The sequence below is a fragment of the Nuphar pumila genome, chromosome 11 (assembly GCF_984573655.1).
Source record: "Nuphar pumila chromosome 11, dmNupPumi1.hap1.1, whole genome shotgun sequence".
NCBI classification, from domain to species: Eukaryota; Viridiplantae; Streptophyta; class Magnoliopsida; order Nymphaeales; family Nymphaeaceae; genus Nuphar; species Nuphar pumila.
Genome location: NC_143259.1, coordinates 64,659,362 through 64,674,006, shown reverse-complemented (window position 1 = coordinate 64,674,006; position 14,645 = coordinate 64,659,362). Strand labels below are relative to the sequence as shown.

The 14,645-nt window shown below is 40.8% G+C and overlaps 1 protein-coding gene across 2 annotated transcripts in view; it reads left to right on the top strand.

Annotated features, from left to right (window-relative positions):
- The window catches only part of VPS54, a 184,637-nt gene that overhangs the window by 52,015 nt on the left and 117,977 nt on the right, over positions 1–14,645 (top strand). For both annotated transcript variants that reach the window (XR_016425973.1, XM_089980823.1), the window contains exons 6-7: positions 10,093–10,249; positions 10,376–10,464. Coding sequence is in view for 1 of the 2 variants with exons in the window: in XM_089980823.1 (XP_089836949.1) it covers positions 10,093–10,249; positions 10,376–10,464 (246 nt within the window). In the remaining variant the exon portion in view is untranslated. The remainder of the gene's footprint in view (positions 1–10,092; positions 10,250–10,375; positions 10,465–14,645) is intronic.

The following is a 14,645-nucleotide window of genomic DNA, read 5'->3' as shown; positions in this document are numbered from 1 at the left end:
TCTCTTAGGAATATACAAAGAAATAATTAGAAAAAAAATTAAATATAAAAGAAATGAAGGGTTAAAAAATATACTTACAATATATAAGAATGTTTTAAAAGTATTGTGCTATCGTTGTAATGACCCCAACTCGTACCCAAGAAAAAGTGCGGATTTTTTTTTTAAATCAGTTGCGAAAATCTTTCCAGAGACCCGGGGTCTTTACAGTTCCACCACAACTAGGAAACTCGACACACCATAAGGGATCTTACACCCCATCTTTCAATCCAAACCCAAACCCAAACTGAATCAACTTTATTAATTAAGAAATGATAGTCACGAGACAAATAAATAAGAACAATAGAGTTCAAAAATAAAAATAAAAAGAAAGAGCCCTGCTGTCCTTAGAAGTCTGCCAAACAGTCATGTGATACTCTCGTAACTCTTCTCATGAGCAGGTCGCCTCACTGGGCATCTGAGGCTGCGAAAAACACCAAAAGTAGGGTGTCAGAATCCAAGGAATTCTGCGTACAAATCCTTCTAATGAAACAAATAAGCATAAAGAATGCAGATATGATTCATGCAATAATTTAAAGGGATGCTACTAGAGCACTTCATAATTTTATAAGCAGTAAAAACATTCATTATGCAACATGATGCAATATCATAAAATTCAACCATGCATCATAAGTAAGGAACACAAATAAATATGCATGATTTAATGCATAACAGAAAAATGCATGATGTCAGTGCACATGCATCAATAATTTATTATCTTTATCAAGTTCTCTTCTTATATGCATGTCTCTATTAAGATGCACACAATTTAAGTTTATCTTTTTATTACAGTTGCTCGCGGATACACCAAACAGATAAGAATTTTCGATGTCAAGTAGGGTTCTCTGGGTAACTTCGCACACAAGTTGTATTTTATTACTGAGTTTCAAACTTAACCCTCGATCGAAACAACCTTTAGAACATTAGACCACCCATCTAATGTCGGGACACCAAGGACCACCCATCCACAAGTGCCACTTTTCTTGGTATACCAAAATAACAGTTGTGTGTACATACCACCCCCAGGCAAAGTGGCGGAAACTCCATAAATCCGTGGCTAGGAGAATGAACTTCAATATCGGGTTCAGGGGCAACAACATCGCACATAGAGTTTTTGTATCCTTTCGGTTTTCCCCAAACCGTAACTCCAAGAGTCCCATACTCTCGACGAGACATCTTAGAAAGTATATTACACTGTTCTTTTTATTTATATTATTATTAATAGTTGTTTCATTAATTTGCAATTCAGTATGCCAAATTAATGTCGCAAATTAACATTTTCAAATGCGAGGCTCATCACGGGACTCCAGCCCGTGAAAAAAATGCAGAACAATGCAATTTAAAACCACAAATAGCCAATATGACTTTTGAAATGCATAAACAAGTAAAGCAAGGAGCATACCGGCTCAAGGCATTCCACTGTCCATGATGATCCACTTTGATCATCCATGCATTCATAGGAAAAAATCATTAGGAACATGCCAATGCATTCATTACATGTCACAAGCCTTTCAATGCACAATCATGCATGCCAATATAGAGATGTGCATGAACAACAATAATATTCACATGCATGCACAAGAGTTCACATATTCATGTTAAATACACACTTTCATTTAGTCACCTGTTCATATCAAATGCATGCTTTCATTCATGAATCACTTCACTTAAAACATGTGAACATTCATACAATTATGTGCATGCAAAACATATCTATTTCATGTATGCACATGCATAGGAAACAACTATGCATTACTATCACAAACATGCATCACATGACAACCAAAAGTACGTAAGAAATATTATTCTTTTGCATGCATGAAGCCACATGTACCATTATGATTATGCAAAAGCATATCAACGTCATTATGTACTTGCACATCACAAACGGTTTTGCAACAACACTTGCTTAAGCATGATATACTCATTACGCACATGCAAAACTTTCACCATCTTACATAAAGGTTCAATCCTTGCAACATACACTTTCATGTTGAATTCCATTAGGCACGTAAAACGACCATAAACTGAACATATATGAAAAATATATTATTATTAAATTTTTTTTTTTGAATACCCTGCACTACCCTGCACACGCCGAGCCTGTGCAGGTCTGCCAGGGCATGACAAGCCAGCCGAGTCAGCTGGGCTGTCAGCCAGCCCAGTAATGATATAAAAACACCCGCAAAACTTCAATGTACAGGAATTAAACCTGAATATGCATGCATGACAATTTCATGTGGCCAATAATCATGTGACTTAAGACTTTATGCTCAAATATGCATATGAATACCCATTAACAGTCATGCACATGCAGAATTTCATTTTTGTGAGCATGTATAAACAAATAATCTTGCAGTTGTCCATGCATGTCTTGTTTTTTTTTTTTGGGTTTTTTTATGTTAACAACATGTCATCAACTGACACATGGCCCAGACTGGGCCTGTGCACTGCCTGTCACTGGCTGCCAAGGCCTGGCAGTCAGTTGAGCTTCACTCAGCTGGCTGCCAGCCAACCGAGCTCCACTCAGCTGGCTGCCAGCTAGCCCAAAGAACCCTTTTTTTTTGAAAGGTACCAGTCGACCCGATCGGCTGGGTTCAGCTCCAGCGCAGGCAGCTGGGCTTGGTAGCCAATACTGTAACGCCCCAAAATCGTGGACTTAAAACCTTTTATGAGAAATGTTGAAAGCTTTGAAATTAATCATTTATTAGAGTTTGAAACAGAAGTTCAGCGGAAGATCAGGTTTAAAATAGCAAATCCCTGGGCCTTGGGCGCATTACAATGCAAACTCCTCTTTACAAACCGATTTGCAATTCAAGTATATATTTTATTAAATGAAAAGAAGATTGAAGTTTTGGTAACAGTTTTAGTAATCCAAAGTTTTAATCAGAAGAGATGCTTTCAAAGAAACTTTATACCATATTTACCAAAAGTGTCCCCAGGAGCGCAACGTCAGGAAATGGGTCTCGCCTTGAACGCATCACGTCATCGTGCCATCACAACCTGTATAACCTGTTCACCACCTGCCCATGAAATAGGTCAGTCTCACAACAAACTAGTAGAGGTGTAAAAGAAAAGAAAAAACAAAGGCTGCAATAAGCAAGATAATCGTTAGATCAAGCAAGAAAAACAAGACTAGCAGATCTCACAAAATGTGCTGTGGAGTAAGCAAAGCTCTAGTAAGGCAAACAACTACATACAAGAGCAGTGAGGACCATAATACTAAACAAGCAACTATAGCAATCCAACAGATACTATATGTGAAGAGTAACTAACTCTATCCACCAGTCAAACAAAGCAATTGCATAAGACAAACATTCATAATAATGCTCGTAATACATATATAAGTACCCTTGGATGACTCAGTCCATCGGCAAGTAGCTACATTAATCGTAAGGAACACGCTATTGCATCACAAGCAATTCATAAGCTACACATGATAAACAATCATACGGTAGCAGTTATATCACAATATGTAAGCAACTTATAAGACAAGCGGCTACATCAGTCCTAGTTGCCATCAGTTCGTAGATTACGAGTTGTATGCAATCACATCAATCATAAAAAACACAAGCCAACGAATAAGCATTTAACTAGTATGAGAAGCTAGTTATTACTAAGCAAAGACTGCGTAAGCAGTTTAACCAACTCGAGTAACGCCTTGTCAGGCGTGCATAGCTCAACGAGTAGTGTATCGAACTACCGAGCTAACAAGTAAACAATCAATTCATGTTACAACACACATATCTCATAATCATGTATTTGAGTTATATCTTGTCTCATTATGAGCAGACCGTTGTGGGTACGCACAAGGCAAAAACGTAGAAACAACCGAGATCGATTTGGGGGTCCATTATGCTATGTATTTTATTATATCCCGAATGACTGACTGAGTCCGCTTCCTAAGGGGACAACCAGTGACCAAGAGAGTAAATCCCCAAAGGCAAACAAAAGCCCATGGATGCGCATCCGAACTTCTGCAGAAGTGGCGTGAAGTATTTCCCGTAACCTCCGATGACTGGGGAAGTCGGATCTTTGCCCGTGATTGTCATTAATGACTGTCCATCGGAGTTTTGTACCATCCATCCTCTCTCTTGATGAACCGTCCCGAATGAGCACAACGGGGGCTTTCTTAACCGCCGTCCCATTCTACATGCTCTGGTCTTTCAACCCAATCGAGCATTTTGCCTGTGAAGGCACATGATTATCATTTATGTGAATTACATGCGCCAATGCGTGTTCGCGGCAACTACACACCTCCCATCCTACTCACCACAGTACACAACGTACTTGTCCAAAAGTACAACCACGATGAGAGGGGTCAACTCATAGTGAAGGTAAAAACGTCACTCTTTTTGTAATCTCTAACACGTGCCATTGCACGTTCGCGGTAGACATAGACCTCTCATCCTACTCCTCGTAGTATGCAACGTACCTGTTCAAAAGTACAACCACGATGAGAGGGGCAAAGATCTCTCGTAGGAAAATCTCTCAACACATCTGCTTTACAGAAGTCCACATTGAACTCATTCAAGTTCCAACTTATCGTGCTCGGGTCCTTTAGACAATCACCAACATTCTGCCTATTAGGCGAATATCAACATAACAGGATCTAACTTAAAGTGTCAATACACATTTAGAGGTTATTAGAGACCTCTCGTCCTGCTTTTCGTAGTCCAAACATATGATACACGACTAAGGGTACGACTACAGGGAGATGAACATGGATTTCTTAGGAGAAATCTATTAACAATACTTTCGCGAAGAAAGGAAGGTGCTACTATCTTAGTTTGACAAGACAACCTAGAAACTAAGTCTCGCATCAGAAGTGATATAGTGCTGATCTTAGCGATGGCGCAAGCACCTCGATAAGACTCTCGCCCTACTTGTGCACATGCTCCTAAACAAGGTGATCTAAGTCGTATCGGATACGCAAACCGAAGTTGCAACACACTTCTCTTAAATACATCGATTTGGGAGATCCATCCGCTATCTTTGCTTTACAAAGCTATACATCTTTGGAAATAGGTTTGCACCTAAATCATCTTTGGAGAACCAAAGTGCATAAGTGTGTGTTGTGACTTTTAAGACAAGTGAAACGATATACACTATACACTCGAAACTGCACTCAAGGAGTTCAAGCTGACAAGGGGCAATCCCGTGCACATACTAATACTATGGAAAATCGAGAGAAGGCTCGATGTGCAAAGTTGCACCGCAAGGGTAGAACGCTAGAGTTACACACGAAGTATGAAATCATACATCGATCATCGAAACACACAAGCAGGCAACTACGTAAGCAACTCGCGAGGTATGAGATCCTATACTGACTAAGCAAGTGTAAATGACGACTCACGAGGCATGGGGTTGCACCTCGATTAAACGATAAGCGTAAGCAAGTAAATGAGCAATACGACAAAGATGAGAATACATGCATGAGCAAAGCATATGCACGAAGTGCAACAACAAAGTAAGAACGAACAATACATACAAGAAGTAAGTGCAAGGGAGTACGACAACAACAGAAAAGTAAGGTACGAAGAACAAAAGCAAGTAGTAAGGCCATGACGCATAAAGCTCAGGGCAATAAAGGTAAATGCATAAAGCAAAGTGCGAGAATGTAAAAGATGACCAGGATTTGCATCCTGGAGTAAAAAGACAGATGTACACAAGTAAATGCCATGGCGCAAAGCGCGGGGCAGCAAGAAAGTAAAGTACGAAAAAGTAGAAAGGACAAGAATCGCGAAACCGCGTCCTTGAGTTAAAATACATGAAATGTAAATACATGAATTAAAAGCCTAGGCACATATAGCGCTGCGACAATAGAAAGGAAAGTGCAACAAAAGTAAAGAGGACAAGGATCGCGAAACCGCGTCCTTGAATGTAAAGACATACATATATATATTATAATATACATATATCATCCTCTTCCTTATTTTAGCATTTATTCGTTCATTGTCCTTTTACGCAAGAATCCCCTACCTTGAGGGGTTGCGGGTCCTCGTACGCCTGCGGCGTAGCAAAGCACGAGCTCGAGCCACTAAGGCGAGCTGGATCCACCGTTCAACCTGGAAAGCTTGGAACATTAGTATATGTCGTAATATAAACGAGAAGCGAGTCCGATAAGACTTGCAGTGGTACCAGACCCCAAAATATGAGAGTAGGTAGGGAGCTCAGCTCCTTGCAGGAGAGGGACAGAGGCAGCAAGGCCTCCTGCCTGCAGGAGGCAGATGCAGGAACTCTGCATCCTGCAGACAAGGGTGCCAGAGGCAGCCTGCTCGGCAACAACAACAGAGGCAGGGAGCAGGAGCTCCCTGTCTGCCAGAACAGAGAAAGGCAGGGGAGGGAGCAGAGGCTCCCTGCCACAGCTTGCCACAACAAGACAGGGGGGACACGAGACAGGAAGGGGCTCTGCCCCTGCCGGTAGCAAGAGCAAGGCAAGGGGGCAAAGCCCCTTGCCGGAGAACAAACGAGGTGCAGGGGACTTGCCCCCTGCTCGTAAACATGAAAGCAAGGGGGGGGGGGGATTCACCCCCTGTTGGGAAACCAATGGAGGCAGGAGTGCCTCGCCCCCTGCCGGCAAAGCGCAGGAGAGCAGGGGGAGCTTCGCCCCCTGCCGATCAACCCCTCACAAAGTAGAAAAAGAAGGGAGAAGGGGTTTTTACCTGGGAAGACCTCAACAACGGGGGAGTCGCCGGTGAGCGATGCCGGAACGCTAGCAAAGAGAGAGAAGAAGCGTTGGGAACAGGGGTTGCCGAGGGTTTACCAGAGGGGAGTCACCGGTGTTGCGGGTGGAGGTAGTCAGCACGAGCTCAAATGAGCTTGAGGAAGCCGAGAGAGAGATGTCGGGAGTAACAGGGTCGTCGGAGTGTCTGCCAGACATAGAGAGGAGGAGGCCGAACAGGTGGCCGGCTTCCTGCAGCACACGTGACGAAGGCGGTGGCCGGCGACGAGTCACCGACGTCGGTGGCCGCAGGGAGGAACGAGACGAGAACGGGAGAGGAGAGAGAAGGGGCGAGGGTTTCTGCCCCTCGCCCGAGACGCCTGTGACTTTTAAAGTCACAGTCTTCTCGATCGTTCGAGAAGCCAGGTCCGGGTTCGGGCTCGGGTCCAACTCGGATCCGGTCCCGACACAACGGACCAACCTTGACACGTGCCCGACGCGTGTAGGGCACGTGTCCGACACAAATTTTTTTTTTAATGGGCTTTACAAATACACATGCACAGACCAGGCCTTTGCACACTGCCAAGGCCTGGCAGCCAGTCGAGTGTCACTCGGTTGGGCTGCCGGTCAGCCCAAACCCAAAGAAACCTCTTTTTTTTTTTTACAGTTCATACTAGTTCATACTGGCAGCAACCCGGCATAGGTTGCACCTGTGCAGGTCTGCCAAGCTATGACAAGCCGGCAATAAAATTTTTTTCTAGGGTTTCACACATATTTATATGCAGAGACTTCTCATGTAGGCATAGTTTTACGACAACTATGATTATGCATGCAAATTCACAACCAAAATAAACATGAATGTGAATACCCACATTCAAGAATATGTATACCTTTGTAGCTGCACAGATTCGTAAGCCAAAACACATGCTTGGCAGATTTATATGCTGATTTTCATGGAAGATTAGTTCACCATGGGATATACATTCATATCACGATCAAAATCAAGTATGCATTGGTACGTGACATGCTTATGCAAACTTATGAAAATATACATGCTTACACATATTTTTCTTTCATAATAACCATATATGCATCCAACATCATTACATATATTGGGCACAAATGCAGGAATCAAATCTTCTATGAAATAAGTGCACAAATGCCATCTTTAAAATGAAATCAAATTCTGTTTTAGCAAAAAGACACCATGTACACAAATTTATTTGAAAGAAGATTAAAAGAATCACAAATACATTCATGGAAAATGATTCATAAATCCTCCTCCATGTATTTTAGTGTAAACATCCATATTTACACGTTCTCCATGGATTTCCATCAAAATATTGCATGAAATTCAATCTATAATCAATTTCTCACTTGATTCAAGAAAGAAAACCCATACCTTGAATATTCAATGAAGAAAAAATAGGGGTGAAAGTTGAAAAACGTGGGTGGGTTGGAGAAAATGACTTCTCCTCCTCTTCTTCCTCCTTCCTCTATTTTCCTCTCCTCTTTCATTTTCTCATTTTTCTTTCTCTTTCCTTCTTTCCTTTCTTTTTTTCTTTCTTGATCTTAAATAGAGTGAGAGGGAGGTGAGCCCCCCCTCCCTTCTCCAGTCCTTTTTAAATGGGTTGGAGAAGGCGAGTTTCCTCGTTAGGACTCTCTCTCTAAAATTTTCCAACTCATGTTTTGACTTTTTTTGAAAGTTTTCAATTTTTTTTGAAGTCCTTTCTAAAACTTACTCTAGCCCTCTTAGGCATAGACAATGACTCTTTTAAGAAGTCCTACACAACCCTAATTAAAATTCGGAATTAATAAAAATTAATTGATTAATAAATATTAATTAATTAATAATCATCTAAAAGCTTCCAAAAATAGCCAAATTAACTTAGAAGGCTTCTTAACCTTATTTAATTCTAAATTAAATCTTTTTATTAAATTTAAAGCTAGAAAAACGTTGGGCATAGATTTGGTTCTGGATCCGGATCCAGATCCAAGATCCAAATCCATCTCCAAAAATCCAAATAGATTTTGGATTGGACCAAATCCAGATTAATGTGGGCCTTGGATAGAGTCCAAATCCATATTAGTTTGAATTATATCTATCGGATCTAGTCCGATCCAAATCCGGATCCAAACCGACAAACTGCTCTTTTTTCGAAAAATGCGATTTCTGGGCCAACCGGAATTCGAATTCGGAAAAGTAACATACCGTTGCGCTTGGCATTTCGAGATGCATCCAACGACATATTACATGAATATCAAATTCTGAATTTCGCCAGAAAATAACATGAATTTCGCTCAAATTTAAAGGTTGAAAATAAAACTCATTCTCATGTTTCGATTGGCTCGTCTCGACCTAGCTGATGAGACTTGGGCCAAGCCCAGACTCAAAAGCATCGGTTAAAAATCGAGGTTCAAACGATTTTTCTCCCAGACTTAGCCAAATTTTCAAAAAATCATAAAATGACTAAGCATGAAAATACGTGATAATACAATCATGATATTTTCACATTATTTATGTTAATCATGATATTCTTAAATATTGCAATATTTTCACATTTATCAGCTGTTGTGAAAAAGAAACTGTTAATATATCGGTGTTATTGGTGATTGCTCTTGATTTTGCAATTCCTAGAAGTGCTAGAAAATTTCATCTCAAATTTCCACATTTTTTTGTACCATATGAAATGGCAAAGATCCAAACTTCTGGATGCTGCTTATGCACATCAATAAAAGAGTTTGACTACTTTTCAAATGAAGGTTGAAAACAGAGTTCTTTGTGAGAAATTATGGTGTTGTCTGGTTCTTCTACAGCTTGGCTTGTGATATCTGGAAATTTTCTGAATAAGAGTTTTATAATTGTCACTATCTTATGCGGCAAATTGCTGTTGTTTGTGATATGTTACGTTTATGTCTTTCTATTTTGGTGGACAGTATGTGCACAATAATATAATCTGGTTGTAACAATATTTGTGTATATCAACAAAAAACAATGTTGTAAAAATTGTATCAGAACTCGTAACGGAAGAGTCAGGGATATGTGCGTATTGTACCGTACAGTATCATATCATAAGATACCGAGGAAAATGCACCTAATCTATTTTCTATTTTGTTGTTTTGCATGTTTTCTTTCCCCTTTTTTCAAATGTTCCTTTTGCTATTGAGCAGATATTTTCTCTTGTTTCTGTGGAATATTGGGTCGTAATAAGATCATATATATTTCTTTTCAAGTTCTTGTATTCTCTTTATCTTAAGATCTTTATTTCACAGAAGGGATCAGGTAGCTACTCTTTTAATGGATATGGTTTTGGAGTAAGCTGGCACTAGGTTCTGGAAAAAAATTCTTTCAGAATGGTACTGTATCATCATGATTCTGTTATTCATTTCAGGCAAAACTCCCTTCTGTATTAAGAGTGTACCGTGAAACACTCATTGGCAACATGAAAACGGCTATTAAAAATACAGTTGCATCACTGCTTCCAGTTTTGGTTGCTCGTCCAGTTGAATCTGATTTACAAGCTGGAGAACGGCCAGTAGATACTGATGGTACAAATTTGATTTTGTTAAGATCTGGATTGTTTTTTCATGGCCTACTACTTAATCGTTGTGTTTGCGGACATTTGTTGAGAGTTTCTTTCCAACATTTACCACATTAATTAAAGCATTGTTCAGGTGGTGGGTTATCCCTTGCAAATAAACTAAGAAGCCTTTCACCTGATAATTTTGTTATGCTCCTGGGTTCTATCTTCAATATTGTACAGGTTAGTTTCCAATTTGTTATTGCTATTTTTTTTTTAAAATTTGGATATTACCTGCGAAATTTCTGTGAGCAAGTTGTAATGAGGTTGTTGGGAATCAGTGATTGTTTGCATTTTCCTTCCTCTATGTGTTTATCTATGGGCTATGTCACATAGGTGCGGGTGCGGGTGCGGCGATACGATAGTTTAAAAAAATTTGGGTGCGGGAGGGTATATATATATATATATATATATATATATATATATATATATATATATATATATAAAATCTTTTTACCCAAGTTTGACTCGGACCTATGTCACATAGGTGCGGGTGCAGTCTTTTCTTTTTTATCAGATCAGACCCAGGCCTGATTCAGACCTGGGTCAGATCCAAGCCTAATTCAAATCTGGTCTGGGTAGGATCCAAGAATGATTCAGTTATAACACTAAAAGTGTGGAATAGATCTTTTTTCCTTTATGGATATGATCAGAAGGGTTTATTTAATAGAAAACAGGTTTTGCATCACATGATTTGACACGTAAACCAGATTTTTGTCAAATGCACCAAACATTAGCCCATAAACAAATTCGGATCCGATATCGGTCCAAACTCGATCAACTTGAAAACTCTACCCTGTTAAAAAGCCTGATTTTTTTAGTCTCCTATTATTGGAGCCAGCATTACCATACACATATCAACCTTCATTTGATGATTTTTCATAGGAAAAACCATACCCGGATCCAATAAGAATAACATAAACCAGTCTCGGTTGGTTCATACTCGATAAAATAATATTTTTTAAAGTTTTTTACATAGAAAATTTGTGGATCTTAATCCAAGCTTAGGTTTAACCCAAGTTTAATATAAAATTTCATGAACCACACTCGACTCATCAGACCCCCTTCTTTGCAACCAAACCCTGACCCTATAAGATCCGGTATGGGTCGGGTCAGGTCATACATGATCCGTTGACAACCCCAATCTAGCCAATGTCTAATCGTGTTAATGGGGCATTAAAATCCCCAATCTCTGTCCGTTTCCATTCTGCGAAGATGAAGAACAGATAAACCCTAAATCTCCCTTCTCTCTTTCCCTGAGATCTAGGGTTCCTCTCCGATCTTCTCTGCAACAAGCGGGATAGGGTGAGTGAGGACCAGGGTTACCGGAAGCGCCTAGCTAAAAGGGGAAGCGCGCTTCCCCGAAGCGCGAAATGTCGCGCTTCCGAAGCGTGGGGGGAAGCGTCCCCCCTTTTTTGGGAAGCGCACTTCCCTTTAATGGGGGACGCGTTTCCCTTTAATGGGGGACGCACTTCCCTTTAATGGGAAGCACGCTTCCCATCACGCTTCCCCCTCGCTTCCCCCACGCTTCCCCTGTTTTTTTCAATTTTTTGTATTTTTTTTTTCCGCTTCCCCCTCGCTTCCGAGACGCTTCCTAGGTCGCTTCCGAGACGCTTCCTAGGTCGCTTCCGAGACACTTCCCGAATCGGTCCTAAGTGGTCCCACGCTTCCCCGCTTCCTAAAATTTTGAAAGTGCCTCGCTTCCCGCTCCCGCTTCCGCTTCCCGTATCGCTTCCCGCTCCCGCTTCCTCAACTGGCAACCATGGTGAGGACGAAGACAATGAAGAAATCGTTGAGGCAAGTGATTAAACGATACTACTCGAGGATGACCCTCGACTTCCACACCAACCAGAAGATCCTGGAGGAGGTGGCCATCATCCCCTCCAAACGCATCCACAACAAGATTGCGGGGTTCTCCACCCACCTCATGAAGTGCATCCAATGCGGCCTCGTCCGCGGCATCTCCCTATGCGAAGAAGAAGAACGAGAAGAAGGAGCCGCTGCTGCCTCTCTCTTTCCATGAAAATAAGAAGAACGAGGAGGTACCCACTCTCTCTATCTCTCTCTCGTTGCTTTTTCGGCTTCTCCTCCCCTCGTTCTTCTTGTTCTCCCGCTGGTTAGGGCGGAGACAGGGGAAAATAACAAGAGAGAGAGAGAGAGAGAGAGAGAGAGAGAGAGAGAGAGAGAGAGAGAGAGAGAGAGAGAGAGAGAGAGAGAGTTGGGGTTCGAGTTGGGTTTCAGTTGGACCCGACACAAGCCCAGTACACAACCCTCTCTCTCTCTCTCTCTCTCTCTCTCTCTCTCTCTCTCTTTGACGTGTTTGCTGCACTTGGTGCGGCACCTGCACGCGCACCCGCACCCGCATCGCATCGCTTCGACACGGGTGCGAGGGCCCTTTTGCCGAGTCCCTGTGACATAATCTATGGGCTGATGTAGCATATGGTGTACTTACAGGTGCTGATCGATATACATATCTAAGATCATTTATTCAATTTGTTAATTTGTTACATGAGGAATAACATAGTCATTGCGGCTACATGCATGATAAACAACACAAGATGTGATTGACAATAACACAATGTTAAATACATGGATTCATAAATGGACTATGACAGTTACATCAAATTCATCAAAAACTGTATGAGGAATAAAGGAGTAGGTGTTTGGTCCACTACGTTGTAGGAGATCCTGATCATATTTACTCCGTGAAATATACAAAGTAGGTGTTCAGTCCACTTGTACACCAAGGAATATCGGAGGACACCAAGATCCTTCATGTGAAACTTCTGATGAAGGAAGGTCTTGAGATCTTGAATACGTGACTGACTTCTCTCTGTTATAATTATATCGTCAACATAAACAAGAATCAATGTCATATCAGAATTATCAATGTGGGTGAATAAGGAGTAATCACATTGACTACGTGTGAAGCCAATAAATCAAACTGCTGTACTGAATGTCTCAAACCATGCCACGGATGCCTGCTTGAGCCCATAGATGGCCTTTCTTAATCTCAAGGCTGACTTTGCAACATCACCTTCGGGATACCCAGGAGGATGCTCTATATATACTTCTTTATATGATTTTTCGTGAAGGAATGCATTCTTTACATCAAGTTGATACAGCTCACAACCAAAAGAAACAACAAGGGAAAAAATAACACTAATTGTCCCCATTCTAACAACATGACCGAAGGTTCAAAGTCAAGACCATGTTCTTGAGTATATCCTTTGCCAATTAATCTTGCATTATATCTCTCAATACTGCCGTCAACCTTGTACTTAATTTTATAGACCCACCTACATCCAACAATATTTTTATCTATGGGTCTGTCCACGACTTCCCAAGTGCCACACTCATGCATGACATTGATTTCTTCATTCATAGCTTCAATCCACCAATTATTTTTACATGCCTTGGCTAAACTGTCTGGTTCCTTTTCTTGATAAATGGAAGCCATAAATAATTTAAAATTAATAGAAAAGGTATCATAACTTACCCACTTGTCCGGCGGATGGCGTAGTCTAGTGGATCTCCTGAATGGAATATGCTGTCTCTCAGAATTACGACTTGTTTCTAATATGCCATGAAGATTATCTACAATCTGTGTTTGGATTCTATCGTCGTTATTAATTCTTTGATTGGGCTGTGATTCCAGCTGCTCCTTAGAACGCCTCTTATATACCAAGGGAAACTGCCGAAACTGGACTGGTCGAGAAATATTATTAGAACCAGCAGTACATGATTTGGTTCTCCTATCCTGTCCAATATCTGAGTTTTGCCGCATACTGAACTCATGACCCTGATCAGTATTACAACTAAACTGCATATCATCAATTGCTAGTTGGGTTTCCAGTTGGCTGCCGATGCATTGCACATGATTTGGAGGTGTTCCCTCATGTGATTGAGATTGGTTGGATGCTGCTATAGGCCATAATTTTATCATTGGTTTAATCTGACATGAATCATCTTTTTCAGCTGAAACTACACAGTCATTTTCGTGAACAAATCAATTAATCTCCAGATTATAGCACTTTTTACCTTTAACTTTATCGTCATATCCAACAAATTGGCAAACTTGAGCTTTCAGTGCCAACTTGTTCCAAAGGGAATCAGAAATATGAACATAACACTTGCAACCAAAAGCACAAAAGATAAAATAATCAGGATGCTTTCCAAACAATACGAAGAAAGGCCTTTCACCATTTAACCCATCTAAAGGCATTCGATTAATAAGAAACACAACGGTGTAAAAGGTTTCTGTCCACAAGTCTACTCTCAATTTAGAATCCTTCATCATAGTGAGAGCCGTTTCTGTCACATGACAATGTTTCCTTTCAGCAGTTCCATTATGAGTTGGAGTT